General features: G+C 44.5%; 1 protein-coding gene across 1 annotated transcript; it reads right to left on the minus strand.

The window, feature by feature from the left end:
- Positions 1-3,681: 3,681 nt before the first annotated feature.
- CLRN3 (clarin 3) lies at positions 3,682-13,980 on the minus strand. Its single transcript, XM_005528842.2, has 3 exons — positions 13,662-13,980; positions 8,399-8,578; positions 3,682-5,506 (listed from the first exon to the last, which is right to left on the minus strand). Exons 1-3 carry the CDS (start codon positions 13,888-13,890, stop codon positions 5,232-5,234), a joined length of 684 nt encoding a protein of 227 aa, XP_005528899.1. The 5' UTR covers positions 13,891-13,980; the 3' UTR covers positions 3,682-5,231.
- Between the last annotated feature and the right edge of the window lie 792 nt (positions 13,981-14,772).

The following is a 14,772-nucleotide window of genomic DNA, read 5'->3' on the forward strand; positions in this document are numbered from 1 at the left end:
ATTTCAATGTGGCTTTGAATGATATTTTTGTGTTTTCTCACCTGTAAAAAGTTGCATTTCCAGAGAAGTGCTGGAAAAAAACCAAACCAATTTATTTCAAAATGCAGGAAATGTGGGCACTTAAGGCTCAGCTTGTGAGGGGAGGACAGAGGGAAGGGAGAGGAGGGATGAGATGGAATCACAGAGCAAAATCTGGTGCTCAGTGAACAAAATCTGGGGCCCTGCTCCCGTCCCAGCCAGGAATGCCAGTGGAGATGGATGGTGATGGATCCTCTGATGCCAGGCCTGGAAAATAACAATTTATGTGCTGACAAACCTCCTTTAGAAGTGAAATTTTGACTTTCAGACACCCCCAGCAGCAGCAGGTTCCTTCTTGTGGGCACTTGGGGGGTTCTGTTTTCTTTTCTTGGAGATCAGTACATAATTGATGGTATCTGCCACTGGAATATTCTCTCCTCCTTATACCCAGGGAGGAAATAATCATGTTTATAACCTATTTTTGAGTGGTACAGTTCTATTCTTATTTGAGATGATGGTTTCCCTCTTGCTTGTATTGATCAAGAAATTTAAGTGAATGTTGCCTTGGTTACCTTTGCAAAACTCAGTATTTTTATCCTTATTTGTCAGATTTGTGCTGTATAAAATCCCATTTTCTTTGTGATTCTGTATTTCTGACCATTAATAACCAATAACTTTGTCAGTTCTGATTAATTTTTTAAAAAATATTGTATTTTCTATGGGCTTTTTCTGGGGGCAAGCTTCCTCTAATTATTATATATAACATAATATTGGGAATTAACCAAAAACTTTTCCCAGGAACCCACCACTCAATTCCATCCCCCTGTGCTCATTCCCACCGAGCTGGGGTGTCAATTAAAGCCTTAAAATTAATGTAATTTGGGAAATACTTTTTGTGAGTCTTAAGGAGGTGAAATAAAATATTCCTTATTTAACACGTAGAGTTAGGAAAGTTCTCATTGTCCCTCCCAGCCTCTCTCACCATCCTCTTTCCATCGAAATAAACCGGGAATGCAGAGCCAAGGAATCCTAGGAAGGAGCCTGCTGCCCTCTCATGGCTCCCTGAGCAAACAGCCGGGAGGAAAATGGGAATAAAAGTCTGGGAGGATCCTCCTTTTCCAGCAAAATTCCCTTTCCAGGCACAGGAGCAGAACCAGGACAGGCTGAGCAGAACGGGATAACTCCATGTCCCGAGTTATTCCAGGGAATGCTGTTTGGGGGGATTTTATTTCCTGGTTTTTCAGTTCCTCCCCTTCCAAGAGGTTGTTTTGATGTGGTTTGGGCACTCCAGGAACTGCTCCTCCAGCTGAAAACGTCTTAATTCCTAAAAATCCCATTAATTCCTTGGGATAATTGGGTGATTTGGGATTTCTGTGCCCCATCCCTAGAAATGTCCAAGGTTGGGTTGGATCATGAGATAACAAATGTCAGTTCTCAGGAACTGCCTGAATTTGGGAGCTCCTGCTCTAAATTAAATTACAAAATAAGAAAACTCTGGAATTCCCCATGTCCTGGAAGGGAAAAAGATGCTCAGGAGCCATCCAAGGTAGTGATGAAGAGCAGGAATTCCAATTGTCCAGGAATCTGCTGAGCCAAAAGCTCAGCAGAAGGGATTTGGCATCCCCATTACAGCCACTTCCAGGCTGAAGGAGGGGGAAAAATGGGAAAAAAAGGTAGGGTTAAAAATAAAAAGGGGAAGAAAGAGAAAAAAAGAGTTTAAAAAAAAAAAAGAAAAAGATGCCTGTGTTAGGTTTTAGGAGCTGAGGAAGGAATTGGCCTGGATGGGAAGGGGAGAGGCTGGCACTCCTGCAGGGAAATGCAGCTCCCATCCCACCTGCACCGGGTGATTCCCACACCATCCAGCTCCTGGAAGGTGATTCCCCCTCCCACATCCCAGTCCCGACTGCTCCTCTCCTTGTGGCCCGGGTCAGGAATGCTGAAAGCTGAGCTTGAGTGGAGAGGAAAAGAGGGGATTGTCCAGCAAGGCACCCCCAGCTCCCATCTGCTCCCTCTCTTCCTCCTCTTACTCCCCCCAGAGCAGAATTCCCTCACTCCCAGCCCATGCTGACCTGGCCATAATGGTTGCTCTGACTCAAGAAGTGACTTTTTTTTCTCTGTCTAAATAAATCACTTGGATGCTTCTACTGAAGGGATCCTGACTGAATTGCAGGGTTTAAAATAACCATATATAACATTAACTGGGCCATACATCCTCAGCTCGCCTCCTGGAGGGGCACAGGACAAGGAGGGATGGCTTTAGATTAAAGGGGAGAGATTTAAGTTATAAATATTAGGAAGAAATCTTTCTCTGTGGGGGTGGGCAGGCCCTGGCACAGATTCCCAGAGCAGCTGGGGCTGCCCCTGCATCCCTGGAATGCCCAAGGCCAGGCTGGATCAACCTGGGACAGTGGAAGGTGTCCCTGCCCATGGAATGAGATGAATTTTAACCTCCCTTCCACCTCAATTCTGTAATTTTATTTGTGCAAGATCTAGCTGAGCTTTATAGTTGACTCTCAGAAGTTTCACATGGGATAAAAGTCACACCACGCAGCAGAAATGCTGAATAAAGGCAGCTTTCCCTTGGAGCCACAGAGCATCCTCAACACCTGCTGAATTATCAGCCACCCTAAAGTTTAGCAGCAGCTGAAAACATTTAATAAGACACATTGCAAAGCTCCAGGCAGGCAAATGCAATAATTCCTGATGTGGGCACGGCTCCTTGACAGCATCCAGAGCTGGTTAATTCACAATTAGAGAGGAAAAAAGAGCCAGTGCAGCTTTGCTGTTACCCAGAGGCAAAGAGACTCAGTCAATAAAAGCAATCCTGTCCCCCAGGAGCTATTCCACTAAAGAGTCAGCAGCTCCTGCTGCTTAAAAATCTCTGCTGGTGGGAGAGCTGCTGGAATTAATGATCAGGGCTCTAAATCAAGCACGGGATCACAGACACAGCTAATGATTTCTGTTACTGGGGTATCAGAGAACTCCAAATAAATATTCCTCTGGCTGCCCTGGGGCAGCTTGGGGTGGGGGGTGAAAAGGAGGAGAGCCTGAAACCAGGATCAAATAAATCACAGAATGGTTTGGAGTTGGATGGAGCCCTAAACTCATCCAATTCCAGGGGCAGGGACATCTCCCACTGTCCCAGGCTGCTCCAGCCTGGCCTTGGGCACTGCCAGGATCCAGGGGCAGCCCCAGCTGCTCTGAGTGCCCTCTAAATTAAACCAAATTATATTATAAATTATAACTCCCCACTGCTGCCACTTCCCAGCGCTGGCAGGGAATTTTAGGGAGGCATTTGGGGGAATTTTAGGGTGAAAATTTGGTGCCAGCTCCATGCATTCACTCCCCCCCGTGCAGGGATGTGCGGATGCTCCTCAGCCCCATCCCCACAGCAGCCACCGAGCAGCTCCTTGTGCCTGGGGAGGGAATTTCTGCCCTCAAGCTGAAATAAAACACCCAGAGGAAGAATCCCGAGGTAGCTTTGTTGGCCACCTGTGGAGTGAACTCCTGTTTCTATCGGGGTTTTCAGCGTTGTGGTGACTTTGATCTGGCACTCGCATCAAAGCAGGTGAGGCCTCGTTGCACGGCGAATTTCTGCTGTCTGCAGGCAAACAAGAGACCTCCAGACTGATTTTTGACAGAGCCACGTGCTCCCCACAGGCATCCAAAAGCAGGATTTATTTTATTTCTCAAATCAGTGCTTAGTTGCAGCAGAAACTCCCAGGCAAGGGGAGGCTCCTGTTCCCCAGAGCTGGAATTCTTGCTCCTCCTGCATCATTCTTTCTCCATCCCTCCACCAGGCCACTCTGAGCTCTCCAGAGCTGGAATTCTTGCTCCTGCTGCATTATTCTTCCTCCATCCCTCCACCAGGCCATTCTGAGCAGAGCTGTGCCGTGTGATGGATGCTGGCTGGGCCCAACACCGACAGATGAACACTGAAACTGTGAAAATTTTTGCAGCCAAAGCAAAGCTGGCAAATGTTTGGCTCCACCGTAACGTTTACAGCGCTCCCTGGCACTTCCAGGCACGCAGAGCAAAGATCAGCCCTGATTTTATTGACCTGTGCCACCCCTCAAGTCTTAGAAACCCTCTTTTATTTTTATTTTATTCCCCATTCTGCCCTCACCACCCTTTGAAGCTGGGTGGAAAATCCCTCTGCTTTGGTTCCTTTGAAAGAGCACAGCTGCACGAAGTGCTGGCTGCTTTCATCTCCAAACTTGATTTTTCTGACATAAATAGTGAGGATTCACCTCTTGTATCTCCTCATCCCCTCTCCAAAATGCGTTTTTGTCTCCACAAGCACCTCTTGTATCGCACGGCAGACGTGGAGCATGACTGAAAATCACACTGGGAAGGAAAGGGAGGCTTTTTTCTTTCTTTTTAAAGGAATAAAAAAGTCTCTCCTGGCTGCAGAGGTGAGAGGCAAAGGAGCAGAAGTGTTGACCACGTGCTCTGAGCAGGATTTTGCACTTTGGATCTGCCCCAAGGTCCTGCTTCTCAGTTTTCTGGGAGGGATGAGGACGGAGCTCCCCCACTCCTGGGCAGTTCTGCAGCAGTGTGTCCTTGTGAGCACACAAAATACTCCTTAAAATGGGCAAAGGGGTGGTTCTGGCCCCAAACCACCCCTGATCATCCAGCTGGGGACACCTTGTGCCAGGGACAGCTCTGTGGAGAGGGGCCGGGCACGCCTGCCCGAGGAGTGGCTCTGCCCTTGGCTCAAAGGTCAAACGGGGTTTTCCTGATGTTTCTGTGCATTAAAAATGAATAATTAATTAATAACCTGTAGATTCTGGGCTTCTCTGCTGTCCTGGAGCTGTTGAATCATTTGGGTTGGAGAAGCCAGCGAGTCCAAGTGTCCCCCAGTGCCACACGCACCGGCTGTGACATCCCTCCAGGCACGGCACTCCGCTCCGTGCCCTCTGGATTTGGCCACAAGTTCTCCCATGGCCAGGAGCCTCCAGACCTGCAGGAGATCCCTAAGCACAGCAAGGAGAACAGGGAGCAGCAGCAGCAGCAGCAGCTCAGTGACCATTCCTCTCATTCCAAGGGATCCCAAATCCCACACGACTAAAACAACGGCAGCTAAAACCAAAACAGGCCGTGGTGTCCTCCAAACCATCTGGGGATCGAAGTGTGCACACACTCCAGAGCAAATGGAAATTTGCTGTCCAATTCCAGTCATTTTCCTCCACACCCCCTTTCCCAAGGCATCCTTAAAACAGAATAACATCCTTTGGGGCGTCTTCAATGGGTCTTGCCTGCTCTTTCTTCTTGGAATATCTGGAGTGGTCGTAGAGAAAGATGATGATGAGAGAAGCGATGTTGAGGAGAAGGACGAGCAGCATGATCCAGTAGGAATATCCATAGCTGTGTCTGGATCCAATGTGTCCCTGCAGGGAGGTGGAACATCCCTGGGCCAGCTCTTCAGACAGGCTGTTCCCTTGCACGTTCACAGGGAAAAGGATCATGGCTATGAGGACGAGGGCTCCTGGAAAATGTAAATGTAAATTTTAGAGGAGGAACCGTAGTGCTATTTAGAGTTTTTGACTTATAGTCTGCTTTTATCCTCACCCTAGTGCAGGTATTTTAATCAATTTATCAAGTATTAATTAGTAAACTATGGGGAATTTCAATAATTTTTGTCCCACCCAATAGTATCTGACAGGATACTATTTTTTTTTTATATAAGCAATGATATAATTTAAAATTATTAGATTTTCACTGGTAATTCTTAGATAAAACCATTTAATTCAACTTTTTTTTTTATTTATTTCATTTAGTGCTGATGGGTATCGTGTATTCACCCCTTTGGTGATTTGTAAATGTCTGTTTGATATGAGCCCAAATTCATGGACAGGCAGTCTCACAGATGGATAGAATAAAAACAGCTGGATAGATATCACAGCTGGATAAAATACCACAAATATTAATAATAATTAATCTTATAATAAATAATTAATGCAATTAATAAAACACATAAATACAAAATACAATAAATAAATATGAAATAATAAGTAGAATACACAGAACACAAAAACAGCTGGATAGATGTCACAGCTGGATAAAATACTGGAAATATTAATAATTTATATTGTAATAAATACTTAATGTAATTAATAAAACACATAAATACAAAATACAATAAATAAATATGAAATAATAAGTAGAATACACAGAACACAAAAAACAGCTGGATAAAATACTGGAAATATTAATAATTAATATTATAATAAATAATTAATATGATTAATAAAACACATAAATACAAAATACAATAAATAAATATGAAATAATAAGTAGAATACACAGAATAGCAAAACCAGCTGGATAGATATCTCAGCTGGATAAAATACTGCAAATATTAATAATTAATATTATAATAAATAATTAATGTAATTAATAAAACACATAAATACAAAATACAATAAATAAATATGAAATAATAAGTAGAATACACAGAACACAAAAAACAGCTGGATAGATATCACAGCTGGATAAAATACCACAACTGGATAAAGCCCTGAGCAGCCTGGTCTGTGCTCAGGGTTGGCCCAAGAGCTCAGACTTGGAAACCTCCTGTTCTTTGCAACTTGAATTATTGGATGAGTCTGGGCTAAGCCAAAATGTGATGTTTTATCAGATCTGGGTCTATTTCTTACAGCTTTCAAAATGCAAAAGTTCAGTTGCTTTGACATTTATCTAAAATATTCTAAATATCTCTGCTTTCCTCGTGCCAACAGAGCTGTAACCTCTGAGCTCTGGTGGAACAGCTCCATTCCTCCTCTCCAGGCACCCAGGATGAGCTGAAACAGCTTCATTTTTTATTCAAGAGGAGAATTAGGAATTAAGAACCTCCAAGATGACCTCCCACATTAAATGATGCGTGGTTTCCCATAAAAATACACCCACAGCAAAATAAACTTCCAGGTCACGGCACTTGCAGGGCTGCTAAAAGTAACCACAGCCCTCAGCCAACACAAGGATTTGTTTTCTCCCCAATATTTATTTTGGCCATGGTCCTTTCATTTCAGTCAGAGCTTGCAGGTTCAGGTGCTGAGCTCAGGAAAAACCTTCCCATGGCATAAGACAGTGATCTGCTTGTCTCAGAAATGAATAATTAATTGTCTAATTAAGTTTTGTTCACTTTTCTAACTGTGTTTCACAGCTGGTTCAGCATCTGTGTTAAAAACGGGTGATTTTCACAGCTCCACCTGTAATTGTAGTAATTAAGATTATCTGCACTGTTCCCTTCCCACCAAGGGCTGGTTCTGTCCCCAGGACAGGGTGATGCTGCAGGGGAAACATTTTCCCTGGACCTCAAGAGCTTTGGAAGGCCAAAATACCCGTGCTGAAGTACTCTGTAATCAGATGTCTTAAAAGGAAATTATTCAAGTGCAAACCTATTATTAGAGGAACACCTAATCCTCTGGAGACTAACTGAGTGTGAGAGCAGGACAGGGAGGGTTGGGAGCAGCCAGACTCAATCCAAGCAGGAATGTTGGTTTCCACCTCCAGGAGCTCTTGGACAGGTTCACAGCTCCAATGACTCAGCATCTCCACCCTTTTATTTTATTTTTTTAATGCTTAGGGAATGTTTAAACTTATTTTCACCTGTGAATTTTATCCTTTAAAGAGGGAAATAACTTTTGCCAAGGCTCATTTCTCCAAACTGCTGCCTCCCTATAAATCCTATCATATAAATATTATTTTTATTGTTATAGAATGCCTTTAAATCCTATTTAAAAGATGGTTTTCTTTTTAAAAGATTAGGGTTTGGGTTTGGGTTAGGGTTAGGATTAGGATTAGGATTAGGATTAGGATTAGGATTAGGTTTAGAGTTAGCAGGCACAGCTAAATAGCAAAAATGTATTTCCAGGTGTTTCTTCCTGCAGCTCTATAATCCTCTATGCTGGAATTTAAGGAATAGGGTTAGGGTTAGGATTAAGGGTTAGGGTTTGGGTCAGCATTAGGGTTAGGGTTAGGGTTAGGATTAGGGTTAGGGTTTGGGTCAGGACTAGGGTTTGGGCCAGGATTAGGGTTAGGGTTGTGTCAGAATTAGCGTTAGGGTCAGGTTTAAGGTTAGGGTTAGGGTTATCAGGCACAGGTTAAAAACGAAAATGCATTTCCAGGTGTTTCTTCCTGCGGCTCTATAATCCTCAATGCCAGGATTTAAGGAATAGGGTTAGGGTTAGGGTTAGGATTAAGGGTTAGGGTTTGGGTCAGGGTTTGGATTAGGGCGGCTCTATAATCCTCAATGCCAGGATTTAAGGAATAGGGTTAGGGTTAGGGTTAGGATTAAGGGTTAGGGTTTGGGTCAGGGTTTGGATTAGGGCGGCTCTATAATCCTCTATGCCAGGATTTATGGAATATAACCACTCACCACACACGGAATTCCAGGTGTAGACTCCCACCGGTCCCAGGAATGTCTGGTAGGGGTTGCTGACGCTGTTGGTGCAGGTGAAGCCGGCGCTGAGCAGGGAGCTGAGCAGAGCCAGCACCAGCACCGCGATGGTGGCGATGTTCAGGCTCCTCCTGCTGCTGCTGCTCAGGGCGTCCGCGACTGGAACACGGCGAGAGAGGGGTGTGAAAAGGTTTTCAGCCTGTCAGAGGCTGACCTCTTTCCCAAGGGAAAGTTTCTTGAGGAAGTCTCAAGGATAACTTGTGTAAATAACTTTAAATAACTTCTCAAAACAATTGTGCCCAGTTGTGCTGATTGTGTTTCTCTTGTTCCACCAATGGGACCAGAGACGTGCTGTTCCCTTTAGCAATTGTGTTAAACCTGTATCGGAACACCTTATAAAAAAGTTAAAATAAAACCCTTCTGATGATCCTCCTGCCTGTTGAACTGAATCCACACATCTTTATTTTGTGTCCAAAGGTGACACCTCAGGATTTACCTAAATGCTTCCAGCTCCTCGTTATGTTGCTGGTAACAAGAGACCCAAGCCCAAATGTAACACCCTCCAAGTGTTATTTTGTTGAGGTGAATTATTTCTTTTTCTCCTCTCAATTTAAAGATTGAAAAGGTAACTGCTTTATGTTGTAACAAATACAGTGAAAATGTTCTGGAGCTCTGTTCCAATAGATGTTGTGAGAGACAGAATTCTGTAGGACTATTCCCTTTTTGTGCCGTTCTTGAACAGAGCCATTATTGCAAAATATTCAGGCAGCCCATAACTGGGAGAAATCACAGCAGAAAAAAATATAAAAAGAGAGTAAAAACCCCATAAAGAGGAATAAACATAATAAAAAGAGCTGTTGGCAAGGAATGAAAAGGAGATTTCCTCTCACATTTTATCTAATGCTGCAGTACAAGTTAATTTCTGCTTGAGGCACTGGCAGGTAAGGATGTGTTATGGAAATCAGTTGTAAATTGAAGCAATTTTCCTGGAAGAAAAGGAAAGCAGGGCATCCAGGGGATATCACTCAAGGAAATGGAAGTGAGCAGGTTGTACCCTGCACTCGGGCTGAAGCAGCCTTGCAGCCTGGCCATCACCTGTGATCTATTTCTTGAAGGAGAAATAAGTCTGGAGCCAAATCAGACAGGATTGTGTAATTCCCCTCTGGCAGCCTCAGTTAATTTTATCTCTCAGAACATCTCCAGAACTGCCTGGCTACACCTCTTGCACGCCCTAATTGATCTTGTTTATCTCTGACACGGAGCTGCAGTTTAGGGGATGGCATTTTGGCAGCCTCCAGCTGTCGTGGCCATGTCTGCAAAAGCACAAGGCTGAGGGCTTGAAAGAAAATGCTCTTTTCATGGCAAACCACTTTTTTTAATCCCTAAATAAAGCAGTCTGTGCAAACAGAAGGAATCTCCAGCAGCTGATCTATTTGAGTGGGATCAAACTCAAATATTTTGAGTGGTAACCTGCAGCTGGATAACCTCTGGATCTGTGTAAGATAATTCTAGAATGAAAACAGGGTTTGGTCAGATTCCTCCTTAATTTCCTGTATCTTCTTTTGTTTTTCATCCTTTATTCTTGCATGTTTGGGTAGAATTTCCCAGACTTTCACTGAGCTTAGTCAGCCTTCCCAGCAGCTTTTACAGCTCTACAATCACCCATGACACATCAGGAATTAATCACTGAAAGAAGCCCAAACAAACCAGAAATCCCGAGGAGAGCTCAGCAGAGCTTCCTACTTTTCAGGAGATCCCTGGAAACCGATGGGAACACGAATGAATTCCAGCAATTTCCAAGCTTTTGTCATGTATTTTAGAAAGTTAGAAAGTGAAATGATTCCTCTATGTTGTGGTAAATTTGGAAAGACTTCCCTGGGTGTTGTTGGCCTTGCTGGCTGCCGGCAGTTGGGTAAATCCTGATATTCCAGACTCTCCGGGCACGGCTCCTCCTGAGCCTGGCTCAACCTCTACCTGCTTGATTTGGAGCAGTCCAAGCTGTGACCAAGCCTTCTCTGACAGACACTTCACCCACAGCTGGCTCCTCTCTAAGATAAATCATTCCAGCAGCTCGGGAAGGCTCGGAGGAGCCTGGTGATGAAATAACCTGTGCGTTCTGCGGAGCCTGAGGAGCGGCTGCAGTGATTTATTGCTCTGGGAAAGAGCCACCCTGGCTGGGCACTCCAGGCACTGCCACAAGTGACATTCCTTTGGCTTTCAGCTCTATGCTTGGGAATTTCTTTGCATGTTGTGGTTTCTAGAGGAATCAGTTGGGTTTTTTGGTAAAGGCTGTGGATGATCTGCTTTTGAACGGCCACTGGTAAAAGTCAACCTGAGCTATTGCTGAAAATAACCCCCAAGTTCTTGACTGTGATTTACCCTTCAGGGATTGTCCTTCTTTTCCCACACCCAAATATGACAATGCCAGTTGAGAAATGCACGTGGGGTGCACAGCAGAGCCCCCAGGCAGGGCACAGCTGCTTTTAAACCATGCTGTGATTTGAAGGGATGTTTACAACTCCTCTTGCTGATGTTTGAAATGCGGGAATGGAGAAAGCTCAGCACTTTGTTCCTCCATAGCACTGGAAATCTATTAATTTAAGGATATCAACAAAGGAAATGCATCTCCTGTCTTAGGAGGACAGGAATACAAATTAAGGTGAATATAAAGAGAGAACATATGGAATTCTAGGAAGCATTTTCCCTCTTTCAATTTTATATGGAATAGAATGATAGAACAGACTGGTTTGGGTGGGAAGGGATTTCAAATCCCACCCATCCCACCCCAGCCATGGCAAGGACACCTTCCCCTGTCCCAGCTGCTCCAGCCCCAATGTCCAGCCTGGCCTTGGGCACTGCCAGGGATCCAGGGGCAGCCCCAGCTGCTCTGGGCACCTGTGCCAGGGCCTGCCCACCCTGCCAGGGAAGGATTTCTTTAGCAAATTCTTTAGCAAATAATATAAAACATGATAATTATGCTTGTTATAGAGCCTAAGAATGAACATAAAGTAAGTTTTTTTATTCTGGATTCCTGCCTGACACAACCAGTGAGGGATGTGGGCAACCCCAAATTTAGATTATTGATAAAGCATCACTTTCCTTCAGCAGCTGTGGAAGGAAACTCACAAATCCAGTAGCTCACTCATTTTGTTCATCCCTAAATAACCGGTGGGGACAGCTGAGATCACCTTTTGTAAATGTTCTCCAAGCATTTGATAAATGATGAGCACAAACCCCCAAAATCTGGCTGAGGGAAAACCCAACACCACCGATGCAGGCCACGCAGAGAACCAAAATCCTTCACTGATAGCAGCAGTTGTGATCTCATTTCATTAATTCAAATTCAAATCGATCTGCTGGCAACACCCAGGCCCTGGGGCTGGGCTGTGGGAGCTGCTTTAGACAAAGGCAGGACACAATTCCTGGAGTGCAGCCAGCCTGGATCCTGCATCAGCTCTCCAGGCCAGGATTCCACCTTTCCCACGGAGCCCAACTCAAATCAGCCAGAGCTGCCCACATGGCTCAAGGTTTGGGGCTTCAGCCAACTATAACCACAAATTACTCTATTTATTTATTAGCATTTACTTTGCTAAAAATCACTTTCATTATTCTGCTGTGACTGTAATTAATTAAGACGGAGTGATTTGGGATTTTGTGCTCGTTATGTAACGATACCAGTCCGTGCTCCACCTCTTGCTGGGAATGCTGCTGTGCTCAGGCTTTCATGGGAACATAAATGGAATGGAATCCAGCTAAACGTGGGGACTGGTTTGTGTAACCCAGCTCTGCCACCGTGGGAATTCAGGTGTTTCTGCAGGTGCAATTCCAGGAATGAATTAGGCTGGGGAAGAACCTAATTGATTAGGCTGGAGGTTTAGATCTGCTGTGCTGGGACATCTCACAACAGCCTACCAAAAAATGGAATTATTTTTTAAAACATCTTAAAATCCCAGATTGATTTGTCTTAGAAAGGACCTTAAATCCCACCCATCCCACCCCTGCCATGGCAGGGACACCTTCCCCTGTCCCAGCTGCTCCAGCCCCAATGTCCAGCCTGGCCTTGGGCACTGCCAGGGATCCAGGGGCAGCCCCAGCTGCTCTGGGCACCTGTGCCAGTCCTTATACCTAATTTAAATCCATATCTCATCTTTCAAAATTATTTTAAATATTCTATTATCTGCTAATTATATATCATATTATCTGCTCATATTTTGGTAGCTATCATTTGAGTGGCTTTTCTCCCTTTCCAGTGTGTCACCAGCATTATTGCTCTGAATTTGATGAGGCAGCAAGGCAGATAAAATAAGTGCAAACCCTTGATCCTTGCAGCAGCTTTCAGGTTTATCTGCCCTTGGGTGTTGTTTTGTGTGTTTTGTTCCTTTTCCTGCAGCAGCTTTCGAACCTTTCTCTATCAAAATGGTGCTAATTCAGTAGTTGGTGGCAAAATGTTTAAAGTCAAAACAATAAATTAACATCATGAAGGTATAAAAAACCAAACCAAATGCTGGGAGGTGAATTGGGTTTGTAAATCCCTTAATTAAGTAGTGAGTGTTGGTTTTCTGTTCCTCACTGAACTTCTGGAAATCAAAGTCGCTTTGGCAGAAAGCTCCAGTTTTGTGGTTTTTTCCCTTGTTTCAAGGTGCAGGACAGGCTCACAGGGTAAGTTGTTATTGTTGAATTTCTGTGCTTTTTTAAAGGCTTTTATTTTATACCACTTAAATCCCCCACTTAAATTCTTGTTCTCATTAAAATACTCTAAAATGGATACGTCCATCAGCGGCATGAGTGAGAAGATCCTAGGTTTGGGTTGGATATTGGGAAGGAATTCCTTCCTGTGAGGATGGTGATGCCTTGGATTCCTTGGGTTTCCAAAGGAGGTTGTGGCTGCTCCTGGATCCCTGGTCCAAGGCCAGTCCAATTCCTTCCCAATATCCAACCCAAACCTAAAATCTTCTTACTCGTCCCTCTGATGGACGTATCCATCTTACAGTATTTTAAGTGATTTGGAAATATGAGATATGGATTTAAATGAGATATCAGGACTGTCACAGGGTGCCCAGAGCAGCTGGGGCTGCCCCTGGATCCCTGGAAGTGTCCAAGGCCAGGTTGGACATTGGAGCACCTGGGACAGGGGAAGGTGTCCCTGCCCATGGCAGCGGAGGCACCGGATGGATTTAAGCTCCCTCCAAACCCAAACCAGTCTGGGATGCTCTGATCCACTTCCAGATGTGCCAGCACTTACCTTGGAAGGTCATTTTGGACACCTGGAGTCCTGCATCCACAAACTGCTCGCAGGTGCCCCTGAAGAGGCCGTACTGGAGGCTGACGGTGACGTTGGAGCTGGTGCGCGAGAAGCGAACCTCGCTGCTCACCCACTGCGGGGTGGCCAGCACCACGCAGATCACCACGAAGGAGCTGACACAGGCACAAAAAGCAGAGGCAAACATGGATGTTTTCTTCCTGGAGGGCATCTTTGCACGGATTCTTCCCCCAGTTCAGAGGATTTGGTTCCCTTTAATCCCGTTTACCGTGAGGGTGATTCCTCCTCGGCGCTGCCCAGGCACGAAGTTGTTCTGGTAAACTTTAAGCAATCAGCAGTGGCAATAAAAATGTAAAATAATTGAACTTTGCTCTGGGGAAAAGGTGTTGCCATGGTGACAACCAAAGCAGCCTGGCAAAGGCCGCTGGAATTGTCCATGGATGATTTATGGTCCTCGCCACTTCCCAGATCCCAGCTCTGGATTCATCCAAAGCCTGGAGCTGGCACATTCCCAGCTCCTCCTGGGACAGTTCTCAATTCCTTGCTTTTTCCTCTTAAAGTCCTGACAGCCAGGCTGGAATCTGCCAATCTATATCTAATCTCTCTCTGATACATTATGATAAAGTTGTAAAATGTTCCTTCTCCGTTCAAATTCCCAGCTTGCCTGAGGAGCTCCCCAACCATCCCTTTGGGAAACCTCTTCAATTCTTCACATTTCAGAAAATATTGTGCTGGTTTTGGCTTTTGGTGGGGTCTGTCTGCTTTGGAGCAGGTTCTATCTGCTGTCAATAGGTTGCTTTCTAATTCCTAATTAATTCTAATTAATTCTAATTACTAATTAAATTCTTAATTCTAATTAAATTCCATATGTTTTTACAGAATAACTCCTTCCCTTTTGCTTTTTTGGCAGGGAGGAGACAAATACCTTGAGCAGGGCTTCATTTCAGGGAAGGATGGACATGTACAGGGAGAAATCCTGGAAAAAATCTATTCTGGACTATAAACCAAGGGAATATATTCATTTTTTGATCCCAGCTGACCTAAACATTGACCAAAGAACCCAATTTCTTCATTACTTAATGAAAAGACTGAA

The sequence above is a fragment of the Pseudopodoces humilis genome, chromosome 9 (genome assembly GCF_049639895.1).
Source record: "Pseudopodoces humilis isolate 2021_Gansu_Grassland_sample_001 chromosome 9, ASM4963989v1, whole genome shotgun sequence".
NCBI lineage: Eukaryota > Metazoa > Chordata > Aves > Passeriformes > Paridae > Pseudopodoces > Pseudopodoces humilis.

Excerpts from the sequence above, each read along its gene's own strand:
- CLRN3 (XM_005528842.2), bottom strand. The coding sequence starts at position 13,890 with ATGCCCTCCAGGAAGAAAACATCCATGTTTGCCTCTGCTTTTTGTGCC. Across the intron at positions 8,579-13,661 it reads GTCCAAAATGACCTTCCAAG|TCGCGGACGCCCTGAGCAGC; the intron begins GTAAGTGCTGGC and ends GCCGTGTTCCAG. Across the intron at positions 5,507-8,398 it reads CACCTGGAATTCCGTGTGTG|GAGCCCTCGTCCTCATAGCC; the intron begins GTGAGTGGTTAT and ends TACATTTTCCAG.